Consider the following 13,157-nt stretch of genomic DNA (forward strand, 5'->3'; position numbering starts at 1 on the left):
ATCCTGGCCACGGTGACCAGGATAAAGCTAGGCCAAGCCATCACTGTAAAACATTTTCAGAGAGTGTTAGGGCTCATGGTAGCAGCGTCCAATGCCATTCCATTCGGCCTGCTGCACATGAGGGCCCTGCAGTGGTGGTTAAAAAACCAAGGGGTTTCCCCAAGTGGGAATCCATTCAGCATGATCAGGGATGCCTTTGTTCCCTATATATGTGGAAAAAAGCTTGGTTTCTGTCCCAAGGCCCCGTGTTGGGAGCGTCATGTTCGCCAGAAAGCCGCTTCAACAGACGCCACCCACACGGGCTGGGGTGCGGCCATGGATGGCAGGGCTCTGAGGAGCTTCCTCCCAGACATCAGGGGTCACCACGCAGACAATGTGTCGGTGGTCTCCTTCTTGATTCATCAGGGGGTTCTGAGATTGCGCCCTTTATCTAGATTGGTGCATCAGATCCTCCTGTGGTCTTAGGTGAAGCTGTTATCTCAGAGCAATGCACGTCCCAGGGACCAGAAACAGAGAGCTGACATCCTGTCGAGGTAGGGGCTGAGGCCCGGGGAATGGAGACTTCACACCAAGGTGGTGAAGTCGATATATGAGAGGTTCGGCCCAGTGGAAGTGGACTGTTCGCGTCTCGAGGGACGTCCCACTGTCCACTGTGTTTTTCTATCACCCATCCAGTTGGGATCAGTCTCCTTCTAGTTGCCCCATATTGGCCAGCCCAGGTATGGTTTTCAGACATCATAGCACTCCTGGCAGTCTAGCCTTGGCAGATCCCTCTGAGGATGATATATGTCCAGAGGTCTTCTTCATGGCGGAAGCCAGACCAGTTGCTGGTGTGCTTCCGGTCGCCCAAGAAGGGGCTTCCCACATCCAGACAGACCATCAGTAACTGGGTCGTTCAGGCTATCTCTACGGCCTATCAGGTGCGCAGCTTGCCTTCACCTTTAGCCATGAGGACTCATTCAACCAGAGGCATAGCGTCCTCTAGAGCCCTCCTGTCAGGGGCCCAGATCCAAGAAGTGTGCGATGCAGCAGGATGGGCCACCCCCCATCTTTTATCAGATTCTATTGCCTTGAGATTTCTTTTACGCCAGTCAATCTAGTGCTCTCGTCATAAGTGTGCCTGTGTGTAGCTTCACACTGGCACAGGCAGGGCTCGTTGTGGCATAGTGGGTACTCGTTCCCTAAAGTGTCGTAGTCGACGCAGTGTCTCGTTACCTCGAAAGGGAACGTCTGGGGTTACGACTGTAACCCTTGTTTCCTGGGAAAGGAATGAGACACTGCGTGCCTCCGCCATGCCTTCCCCTGCCTGGGAGCGACTTGCTTCATTGCAGAAGCTAACTCTGTTGTGTGCCGGCATCCCTTTGTAGCTTCCGTGTATGGCGTCACATGTTATGTCATGACGCAGCACCAATCGGGATTGGATTAGTTTCATTCATATTTCAGATGCGTTAGGCGTTCCCCGAAGTGTCGACACAGTGTCTCGTTCCCTTCTCAGGGAACAAGTGTTATAGTTGTAACCCGAGACCTTTTAACTCCGTGCAAGGTTTCTTCCTCGTCTGCTTAAAGCTCCTATCCTGGAGTTCTTCCCTGCCACGGTTGCCTTTGACTGATCACTGAGCGGGGGTTGTAAAGCACCTTTTTCTTTTTCTTTTCTTTTCTTTTATTTATTTTCTTTCCTTACTGTAATGCTGTCCAAACTTGCATGCTATATCTCAAGTCAAATGATGCAGTTGCTTTGTGTGAGGAACAGATTGAAATGTAATTTATTAATTTAAAGATATTTTCTGACATAAATAACCCCTTTTCATGGAAGGTAGAGGATCATAAAGATTTCAGAAGACATCAAGGAGAGTAAATAATGACAGAACTATGCCTCTGATGCCTGAATGTCACGCTGAACAACTGAATTACATTGTTGTCGTAGCCTGAGTAAATCTTTTGAGGCTTCAGAGATGAGATAGTAGAATAGAATGAGAATCAGTTTTTTTCAGAACTGAACAATTAGTGTGCTTATGGTCATCTGTCTGCGCTTCAATGTAATATTCCTCATGTTCCAATTAAAAACATTCAGTGAAAGCCACAATGTCTCTTTACTCTTGTTTTTAATATTTTGTGCATACAAGTGAGAATTTGAACCGTTATGCACTAAATTATTCTTTCTTCTAAATCTACAACGAATTACTCTGTCAAGGTTTGAATGATCTCATTCAATGATCAGTGGAGCAGCCTGCAGAGGAAACGTTTGATGGATGTCATGGCCGCTTACTCCAGCAACTATTCGGCAGAACAAACGATCCAAGGCCAAGATTTCAGAGCGCTGGCTTCTTTGTTGTCTAAATGTCCACGTAAAGAACCCTAATAGGCTTTGACACTCTGCAACCAAGTGGGACAAAAGCAGAGGATAAGCCTTTTCGTGCTGGATTTAGACTATGGAAAGGGAATTTCAGAGGTAAAAGATTGTGCACGCTTTAGGCTTCTTGTGCCCAAAACATTCAGATTGCTGATTAGAAGAAAAAGTACAATCAGTTCTGAATGAATAAAACATACTTAATGAAACATGAATCATTAGGAGTTATTTTGGTTTGTTTGATTTCCATAATACCTGGAGTGTTTCTTCATTATTGGAAGTATACTAGATTGTAGTAATTTGAATGCAACTTTCAGCAAAGACTTGAACAGTGGATTTCAAAGGTGACAGAGCAAATAAATAAATAAATAAAATATATGTAAAACAAATAAAGGACATAAATCTGGGGTCACATAACATCACTGAGAATATTTTACAATGAATAAGTGTCTTTGATTCTTTTGTGATATCTTCATATTGACTATGATTTCTGACTCTGTAGTCTTTGTACAGTGACAGCAAAGAGATGATCTTCCTGGTTAACATGACTTTAAGAGAACAACAACTCCATCTTAGACATGTCCTAGAATGTTTTGCAGTGTCATGTAGGTGCAAATCCTTTTGACATCCTTCCTGCAAACTCAAAAACCTAGAACTGGCCTTTTATGTTGATTCATCTTTCAGTTATCTCATTTAATACTAAAGTTTATCTTTTAAAAGAGTCAGTGACAAATATAAGTATAAGGTAAGGTACTGCTGGGATAGGATACAGCTGTTAGGACAAATGGTTTAGAGAATGGATGGATCACATGACATGACAACTAACCTTATCTCGTCATAAAAAGGTCAAATTATTTAATTGATTTGATCCTTGCTACCATTGCCTTTTTAATGCTGTTTAATGCATGTTGGTCACACCAAATGACTTTGACAGAAAAGTTTTTCAAATCTTTTTTTTTTTAAAGAAACGTGTTCACTGTTTTTTCAGTGAAATGAAAGATAGTGCCAAACAATTTCGTCCTTTTAAGTTTTTTTTTTTTTCAACATTATGATTTTAGAACAGTTGTATCACCTTAACATGTTCTAATTTATGCCCCCAAAATTCAGAATTTAAAAACATGCTTATAACAGAAGATGTGTATTCAAGATATTGTACAGTATGTATGAATGGCATTTTTAATGTATCAACATAGGAAATCGGATCCAGACAAAAATGAGCATTACATCAGTGACGCTCAGCACACAGAGGCAAATGAAGAAGAGACTTGTATTCAAGCCCTTTCACATTGATTTATTACCCTGAGCACATTTGTATTACATAATTCTGAAACTCACAAGCCTTGGACTCCATTCTGACAAATGACAACGATCACTGGAAACAAACATATAAGTACAGTCATTTTCTTTTATTCATTTTCCTCAATTTTAAAATATTGCCACAATAAAAGGTCCGTATGATTTATGTCCTTTTCAATAGTGCCATCAATTCGGCCAACAAATATTTTTTTTTTTCGTTTTGCACATGATGAATGTTTACACATGCAGTTAAGGTCAGTGACCGGATCATGACAAATGACTTGCCTCAATGGCACTCAGAGTTGTGACCACATCACGTCTACATCACTAACAGATTACATTAAAATCGTAAATATGATGAGTCCTTTCTCAAGTTCCCCAGCAGTGACTTGAATGAATTTGTCATTAACTCCAGTCTCCTCTATACTCTCTGATTTGACTCTTTGTGACAGTTTTTGTCTTGCTACTTGGAACATACTCACACACGTCAGTAGATTCGCACCAGTGCTATGCATTCATTGAGAACTGAAAATACAGCAGGCTGAATCATGGCCAGAATTGTTGTTTCCAGCAACGTCAGAGGCACTGGCCCTGGGCCATGCAACGCCTGATTACGTTACCAGAAGCAGATCTCAGCTCCCTCATTGGTTACAGCAGAAAGTTCAGTTTGAATAGATCAGTGATGAATCACATGGCAGTTTGATCAGACACGTCTTGCTTTACATTGATGTGCTGTATACTTCAACACAAAAGTCTGGAGGCTTATGGCAAGTATCGTGCACATATAAAGAATGGTTTGCACCCATTCAGCCATTCAGGAAAAGGAAACGGTGACAGAATCAGTGATCATTCTAGTGTCAAGAGTCAAGACAACAACTGATGTACACAAATCATTTTCTTTTTTTTGTCATTTTGTCTTATTTTCCAAATATCTAAGCATTCTTAAATCAAGATCCATTTACTTGAGAAGCAAAATGACATAAGATATTCATTATGAAAAAAGTATCTAAATTAAGTGAGTTTATTCTTAAAACAAGAACAAATGTGTGGTCAGAATTATTATTATTTTTTTGCAGTGTAAAAATAAAAATAAATAAAAAAAAGAGCAATTGAGTTACACTGCTTTATTAATCTACATAAAATGATGGCATCTCCACAATATAAAAAGCACTCTGAAGGACAGACCGTTTTAGTCCATATCCAAAAGTTCACCCTAAACACAGATTGCTTTACTCCTTGTTGAAAAGTGCCTTTATAAAATCAAAATTAGTTGGTCACAATTACTTTTGAAACAATTGTAATCACTATTATCATGTAGCCAACACTAATATAACAAGATTCATGGAGCCTTAAATATTGACAGTTTACAGCATTGCTTTTGCAAATGCATCATTAGAAATACACAAATTAACAATTTCACAGTAAGTACAGAAACAGTTCAGTAAACACTGAGATAAAAATGACTGTTTCTTCGAGACATTTTTCTTCAAGAAATATGTAATTGGCAAATCTTGAAATAATGTGTGACATACTGAGTCCATAAAGTCAGAGTCACCTTGTAATCACAGATGTTTTTTTCTTTATATTCTGTCTGTTTCTATCACACATTCCTTCGGTTAATTTTCAATTTTCAGTGGTGATGCTGCATTAATCATGTTGAGATCGCATTGGTTTATGTAGTGTCTGCTGTCAAGAAGAGGGAAGAATTAACATACTCATCTGCCATCTGCTATGATAATCAAAAATACACAGCTCTGACTGCCGATAGATTTAATCTACTGTCGACAACAGACCCTAGAATTTCTTGAAGACAAATCCTCTGTATGTTGGTATTTTTGAACGCCTTTAATGGTTAAAATAATTAATCCAACAAACCCCTGTCACAGTATTTGAATGAAAAATACTATAGTCTAGGAAATGGAAATGTTTTGCGTGCTTGTCCTGGCTTTTGCTCCGCATATCCTTAACAGAGAGGTGAGGTTCATCTCTAAAGAGATTCCAATCTGGCAGTTTCACTACAGATTAATTTGTGAAGCGGTTACAAGATAATGCAGGCCGAAGAAAGGGGTAGTTAAACTATACTAGAAAAAACCTGAATGGAAAGTAAGTGGTTTATTCCACATGCAAACAGAGAGGGTAGACAATGGTAATGAATAATTAAATGATGATTGGTTTTGGCACAGACAGGAAAAAACATCCTTGAAGAATAAATTAGCTTTAGGCCAGTGAATCACAGTGCTACATACATCCAGACTCATGAGCGTCAAATATTATTTTTGCCCATACAAAACCTACTTCTGTCTATGTCAAACAATTTAACAAAAGTCAACACTGATGAACAGGGCAACCAGTGTGAGTTATTTACTAAATGTTCTGTACAGTGAACAATCAGACAAAACGCATTTTAAAAGGCTCATTTTATCTGGTTTTGGCACGAGTTTAAAAAATATGGTATTTAAAAAAAGAACTCCCACCCAAATTTATTTCAGCATTTAGAGGGATTTGTCACATATGAGGTATGTTTAATTTTAGTATTACGATGTGCCTGTGCTGTGCCTAAAATCCCAGATTGATATCCAGAAACAATTAATGATTCTGGATTATGGGAGTTCTGATACTTTCAGATTGCATATAAAATAAAATAAAAAATAAAATTATGTACTGTAAAATCCCAGATGTTTTCATTAATATACAGTAGTGAATACACAAAATGATTCTGTTTATACATCATTTTACAATAATCTTAGTTTTTTTAGCAAAATTTTACAAATTGCAGTTTACAAGACTACAGTTGATAAACTCCCAGATGTGCCAGAAAGTACATTCATGTTAACAGCAAATTACTGTTCAAAACAAATGTGAGTAAAATCCATTTTATTCACAATTATATTTTGTAATTTTACATTTTTTTAACGAAATAATAAGTCTTTATTTTAAGATGTAATGAGCCTGTTATGTGGCCTACATCATTGTAAAAACTGCCGGCCCGTTATTATTCACCTCTATGAAGCCCTTAAAGAGAAGCTCCTTCCATGCTACCTTCAGACACTTTCTCTAAATCTTCCATCACTAAGTCTTGCTCGTTGACGTGGTTCATCCTCCTCAAGCTATTATTCTCCAGGCTATTAAGAGAGATGGGCTCTGTGGAGGGTTGCAGGTTTACCGGCTGCACAGAATTGCCCTGCATCCGGTGAGAATAGGTCCGATGTTGACCACCGACAGGACACAGGCCGAACTTGAAGATGGCCTGAAATCCACGGCGGAAGTTCTCGTTGAAGAACCCGTAAATTATCGGGTTGACACTGCTGTTGAAAAAGGCTAGCCAGTGGGCAAAGGGGTAGATGTAGATGTTAATAAGCCTGTACTGATGTTCAGTAAGTTTCACATAGTCTGTTAGCATCATCAGAGTCCACAGAGGCAACCAGGACAAAATGAAGAGCAAGGCCACGATGAGGAGCATTTTGATCACTCTTTGTTTTTTCTTCGACACAGAGTGACGGTTATCGTGGCCAGGTTTGGCCCCTGCTGGCATAGCCGTTTTAAACAGAGTGATCCCAATCCTTGCGTACATGATCACTATGAGGGACAGAGGAGCTAGGTAAATGTTGGCAAACAGGACGGTTGTGTAGATTTTCCTCATCTCCTGGTTGGGCCAGTTTTCCCTGCACCAGTAGAAAGGACTCGTTTGGTTGCCATCTCCCAGGAACACTCGGATGGTTTGTTCTTTAGTCACTTGAAGCATGACGCCAGAGGGGCACATGATGGAAACTGCCAGGACCCAGATCATCACAATAATGAGGCTGGCTGTTGATATTGTCAGTTTCTGCTTGAAGGGATATACAATACATCTGAATCTGCAAAAGAAAGCAACAGGCAACAGGTAATACATTTAACAGCTCTATGAAGAAACAGTTGTGTTTTTATCATGCAGTCACACTAATGACTGAGGCTATTTTAGAGTTTCTTCTTTCCAGTTTATTTGGAGATAAACAGGATGACAGTTTTTCAAAAGATGTTTCGCCCTAGTATGGCGAGGGTTGTATGTTTATCACGTCGTACGTTAGTATGATTAACTAAAATAACCCATTCATTGTTGTATCTGTCCCACTATTAAGTGATTGAAGCCCATTTCCACCATGGAATTACAAATCTAAATTGAAATTGCAATGTATTATCTCGTATTCTGTATTTTTGCTCTGAAATTTGAATTTCTGATTTTTTTGTGTATGAAAAAAACGGAACTATTTATTCAGAATGCATTTCACGATATATAGACATCCTTTTGTGTATATATGAGATATATGAACTCAGAAACAAACTAAAATGTAAAAATTTCAAGATACAAACTTGAAATTCTGAGAAATAAAGTGGGAATTGTGAAATAAAAATTGGGTGAAATGTTGGGTACAATATTGGGTGACCAGGCGCCTCGGTTTTTGTGGGACATTCCTGAAATGTATTGTCTGAATTTCAGTATTTGTCTGTTTAAAAATACTACACCTGTAATACTACAGCAAAAAAAAAAAAAAAAAAAAAAAAACTAATGCATTCAGAGAGGTTTTTTTCACTGATGACAACTACGTTGATGGAGCAAAGAGGCAGTGTGGAAAAGTGAACTGGTGAAGATTAGCCTCAGTTACACTTTCCAGGACTTGTACAGACACACAATGGGCCAGAAGGCTCTCTTAGTTCAAGATGCTCTGAATCCAATTAAATACAAAGCAATTTATATTTAGTTCTACCAGAAAAACTCGGGAGAATAAATACTGTAACAATAAATACATTCATTGATAGCCCAGCAAGCAATAAAGTTCTTTGGCGTAGGCCCCGTCCATAGCTCGCAATCCGAGGGTCCGGACCCTGCATTTCCTGCCTGAAGACGAAGGCAGGATGGAGGGCAAGGAACCATCTTGCAGGTGGTGAAGAGGATGGAGGGTACAGTAAATGAAAGCGTCAGCATCTGCGCACTCAAACATGTTTAAGTACCGGTCTTTTATACCGCAAGTATTAGACACGATTATATAGATGAGAAGGTAATAAGTGACGTAGCAATTGAGTCTTCCTGGCAGAACTTAACGCTAAAGCTTCCATTTCATTGCATTTAATTGACTGAATAGGTTGAATATCTGAAAATTGAATGAAAATTGAGTCACAATTAACATTTTATAAAGCTTATTAGCAATTTAAATCATTATCATCCAATATCACTGCAAATAGGATTTCCATCTAACATAAATCAATATTTACAAAGTCTAATATTAATAACTTATTGCTCTCCCACAGGTCGCACATTGTCCCACAAAATCACATCTGCTGACCCGCAACAGAAGTATTCAGCCTAATAGTGTAAAAAAAATACACACCACATGTAATTGGCCTTTTCGGTTAAACACAAATGAAAAGTGCACTGAATTTATCAGCACTCTTAACAGTACAACTGATTTGTAAACAAAAAACAACAAACTCTCTAAGAGAACAGTTTAAAAAGGAGGATACTGTCATGATTCTGCCTTAGTGTTCTTGATTTTCCCTGGTCGTGAGGCAGGATCATGACAGAATCATGTTTTGTGTATAAGCCCATGGTCTGTTATTTGGGCCATGTGCTTGTGTTGTCTTGTTATGTAACTCCGCCCCCTTGTTACCCTCGTCTTGTCATTATTGTCTAGTCAGTTTCACATGTCCTCGTCATTAGTGTTTCCTATATAATCCCCTTGTGTTTGCTGTCCTATGTCGGTTCATTGTTTGACGTTGTTTGATACTGTGAGTCCTATCTGTGTGTTAACTTACCTGTTAGTATCTTGTGAGAGTTATGTCTAGTTTGTGTCACCGCATCCTGTCTGTGCCTGGGTTCATCCGCCACCCACATAACAGATACATACTAATTTGATGTTTTAGAGACGCTCTTCAGTGAAAACTACTTTTTGAAAAAAGACTTTAAAAAGACACTTCCTTGAAAGAAACTAAACAAAACCAAATAAGAAACTATATAAGATTAATCAATAAGATATATTAACAATATCTCTAATGTGGAAGAGAGACAACTAGTGACAGTCATTGTAAACTGTTATTGTTGCAGAATAGACAACAAATATAAAAAGTGTACCCTTGTGATTTCACAAACTATCCAATAAATGCTGGGCAGGATATAAATCAAACTACACTACAAAAAGTAAGTACACAGTATTAAGTGCCAGAATGCCTGCCTTCCAGGCTCTTCAGCTCCTCTAGTGAACCGTGGGAATACTTACCATGACTATATTATGTACAGCATATAATACATCCTTCTCTGCACACCTGGAACATTTATGTATATTGTCCATGCCATACACAATGTATTTCTGCAAGCTGTGTCCGAAACCATCCTGTTAGTTTTGTCATACTCTATACTCGACAATGTCATTCCCTAATGCACACTCATTTATACCCATAATGCACTCTGATTAATAGCGCACATGTATACGCTTTAATACAGTGTTACCCCTATTGCAAAAGGACTGAAATCTTTATTTTGTACTGGTTGATTAAAAAAATCTAAAGATGTATAACAAACCAAATTTATGCAGATTGGTTTTTAATGGTTTGAAAGTTTTGAATTTTTAACCTTAAATAAAATCCATTCTGAGCAGTTTCATATTTACAGTATTATTATTACAGCATATTACAGGCACTTGGTCATGCCATCAATTTATTCTGAGGGGGTCTATGACTTATCCATACATCCTTCACATTTCATATGAATGGTCAGAGTAAAAAACTAACTTGAAATCTGAGGTCAGACTAAAATGTTTGCCTTAATGACTGTATAATTGATTTTATGCACTACTTAGTAATGGATGAATGTAAAATTGTTCAGCTTTGTGGTGTACTATGAAGTATTTGTTATAATGCCTTATTGTATATAGATATCCACACTATATTGATAGCCAAAACAATCAATTACAAACTACAGACAGGCTACTCACTATATATGCTGCAGTGAAGGAATCATACAGACAGGAAACATACAACGAAAGTATAAAACATGACCTCAGATGACTACTTAACACATAATTAAATGTGATTCGACGTGTAAAAATGTAAGAGGAGATGAGGGTTAATTTAACACTGATTCACCGTCTGGTAGTATTAAGCTGGAACAGATGCACTACAGCACACACACACACACACACACACACACACACACACACACACACACACACACACACACACACACACACACACACACACACACACACACACACACACACACACACACACACACACACACACACACACACACACACACACACACACTCCAGCAGTGATTGTTTTCATTTCACTGCTTCCCCCAAAGGCCCCATGTCGTGATGATATAACAATGACATCAGGTGGGTATGGAAGCCCAGCTGTCCAATCTAAAGGAACAGAACCAATCCAAGAACAACAATCTGGACCTTCCAGTGGCCTGTTTCACACATACATTGCAGTGCGTATTTTTTCTGTACCCACGTTGGCAGATTAGAGCTTTCCCACTGCACGCGGATGCGGCTTGGCAATGCGTTCCAAGAGCAGTGTGTATAGGCTACAGCAGTGCAGCAATCGTTTCCTAAGCTACACACGCTAGAATTAAAGTGACAGAGCATGGTTTGTGGTGAAAATGAACACAGATTGAGATCAAAATGTAGTAATCTCACCATAAATGCATTTAATTAAATGATACTACTATTTTAAACAGACATCTTTTTATTTTAAGCCCAGGGTAAAGCAAGGAAAAGCAAAACACTTACCATGAGTAGCAAAAATAACTTTTTTTGAAAAAAAAAATTATTGTGAAAAACGTACTCTGTTACTAACGTAACCTCGGTTCTCTCTAGAAGAGGGAACGAGTACTGCGTAATATCTTTCGCTAGGGGAAAAACTCTTTTCCACGAGATATTGAAGCCAAAAAATTATCATTAATTTTGAATTATTGAAAAACGCGTTGCAGCAGCATGCAGACATAGGGAAGACTATTGGTAAGTGCCTATTGGCTGCCCTGCGGCAACTGCAGCAGCCTAATGAGAGAGGCCCCATGTGACGTCAGATCCAATGGGGGCGCTTCGCGCCCACTACGTCACGTCCCGCCGAAACGGGCCTATAAATAAAGCTCGATGGCTGATATAATCTGGTTTTCATCGCCGAAGTGAACCAGCGTGTTGCAGGCACGGCAAAGACACGCAGTACTCGTTCCCTCTCCTAGAGAGAACCGAGGTTACGTTAGTAACCGAGTACGTTCTCTTACGAGAGGTTCTCTCGTACTGCGTAATATCTTAAGCCAGGGGAATACAATGTAAAACGTTGTGCGTGCTGGGATCCAACACCAAAGTCCCAAGGGCAGGTGCCCGGGGCTCATATAGTGCATAATCACCAGGGACTCACAGAGAGTCTGAGAAGAGAGGATAGAAGCGTCATTCCCTACAAGTAGCATCCTCAGGGAGCTAACTACATCAACAGTGTTCCATACAGTCAGGGTGAACAATATCTGGCCTGAACTCGGTAACAGTATGGGTCTTATTTAATGCCCATGGGGTAATTTTATCGATCAGCGAGCGATGCTCAAGCGGTTTCAGTATTCTGAGCCAAAGCAACGGGGCAGACAGTACTGATTTTTTAGATCGACAGTAGTTTAGCCTGTAAGACGGGGACCTCTAGGCTATAAAACCATATAATTGTAGACGGTGAGGCCCAGCCAGCCATCATATATATATCATGCAAGGTAATCCTGCTAGACCACGCCCACGACGAGGCCATGCTTCTTGTGGAGTGCGCTCTGACACCCAAAGGACACTGCAAGTCCTTAGAAGTGTAGGTCAGCGCTATGGTATCAACTATCCACGTGGATAGGCTTTGTTTCGATGCGGCTAGTCCCTTAGCACGTCCGCTGAACGAAACGAAGAGCTGCTCAGTCTGTCTGAAAACAGACGAGTGGCACACATACTGTCTTGAACGACAAATGTTTCATGTCTGACAAATGGATTGGCTCGAACGGGGCACCTTTCATGGCTTCCAAAACCGTAGAAAAGTCCCACATGGGGACTTAGGGGGTCTGGGAGGGTTCAGCCTCTTAGCTCCTTTAAGGAAGTAGATAACCAGATCGTCCTTCCCCAATGACTGGCCAGTGGCTGGTTTAGTAACCCTTGCTGCTATGGCCGCCACATAAACCTTGAGGGTGGATTGGGTTCTGCCCTTATCCAGTAGCTCTTGAAGGAAGGAGAGAACTTCCGTAACACCACAGTCTGGGGGTGAAAAGCCTCGAGCTTTGCACCAACCAGAAAACACAGACCATTTTGAGGAGTAGAGTCGTCTAGTGGACAGGGCTCTAGCCTGCATGATCGTGTTTATCATGCCTCCGGGAGGTTAGCGGATTGATGGCCCATGCATGTAGGGACCACAGCTCGGGGCGAGGATGCCAAACCGAGCCCTTGGCCTGAGAGAGGAGGTCTTTCCTCATCGGTATTGGCCATGGGGCAGTGCTGGTCAGCTGCATCAGACCTGG

General features: G+C 40.1%; 1 protein-coding gene across 1 annotated transcript in view; it reads right to left on the reverse strand.

The window, feature by feature from the left end:
* Nucleotides 1–3,620: 3,620 nt before the first annotated feature.
* Nucleotides 3,621–13,157, reverse strand: part of npffr2a (neuropeptide FF receptor 2a) — a 33,789-nt gene continuing 24,252 nt past the window's right edge. The window contains exon 4 of the mRNA XM_077231559.1: nt 3,621–7,497. Coding sequence (XP_077087674.1) covers nt 6,657–7,497 — 841 coding nt within the window. The 3' untranslated portion in view covers nt 3,621–6,656. The remainder of the gene's footprint in view (nt 7,498–13,157) is intronic.

Source organism: Siphateles boraxobius, unplaced genomic scaffold (assembly GCF_051911475.1).
Source record: "Siphateles boraxobius isolate OS27281-9 unplaced genomic scaffold, OSU_SipBor_1 16, whole genome shotgun sequence".
NCBI lineage: Eukaryota > Metazoa > Chordata > Actinopteri > Cypriniformes > Leuciscidae > Siphateles > Siphateles boraxobius.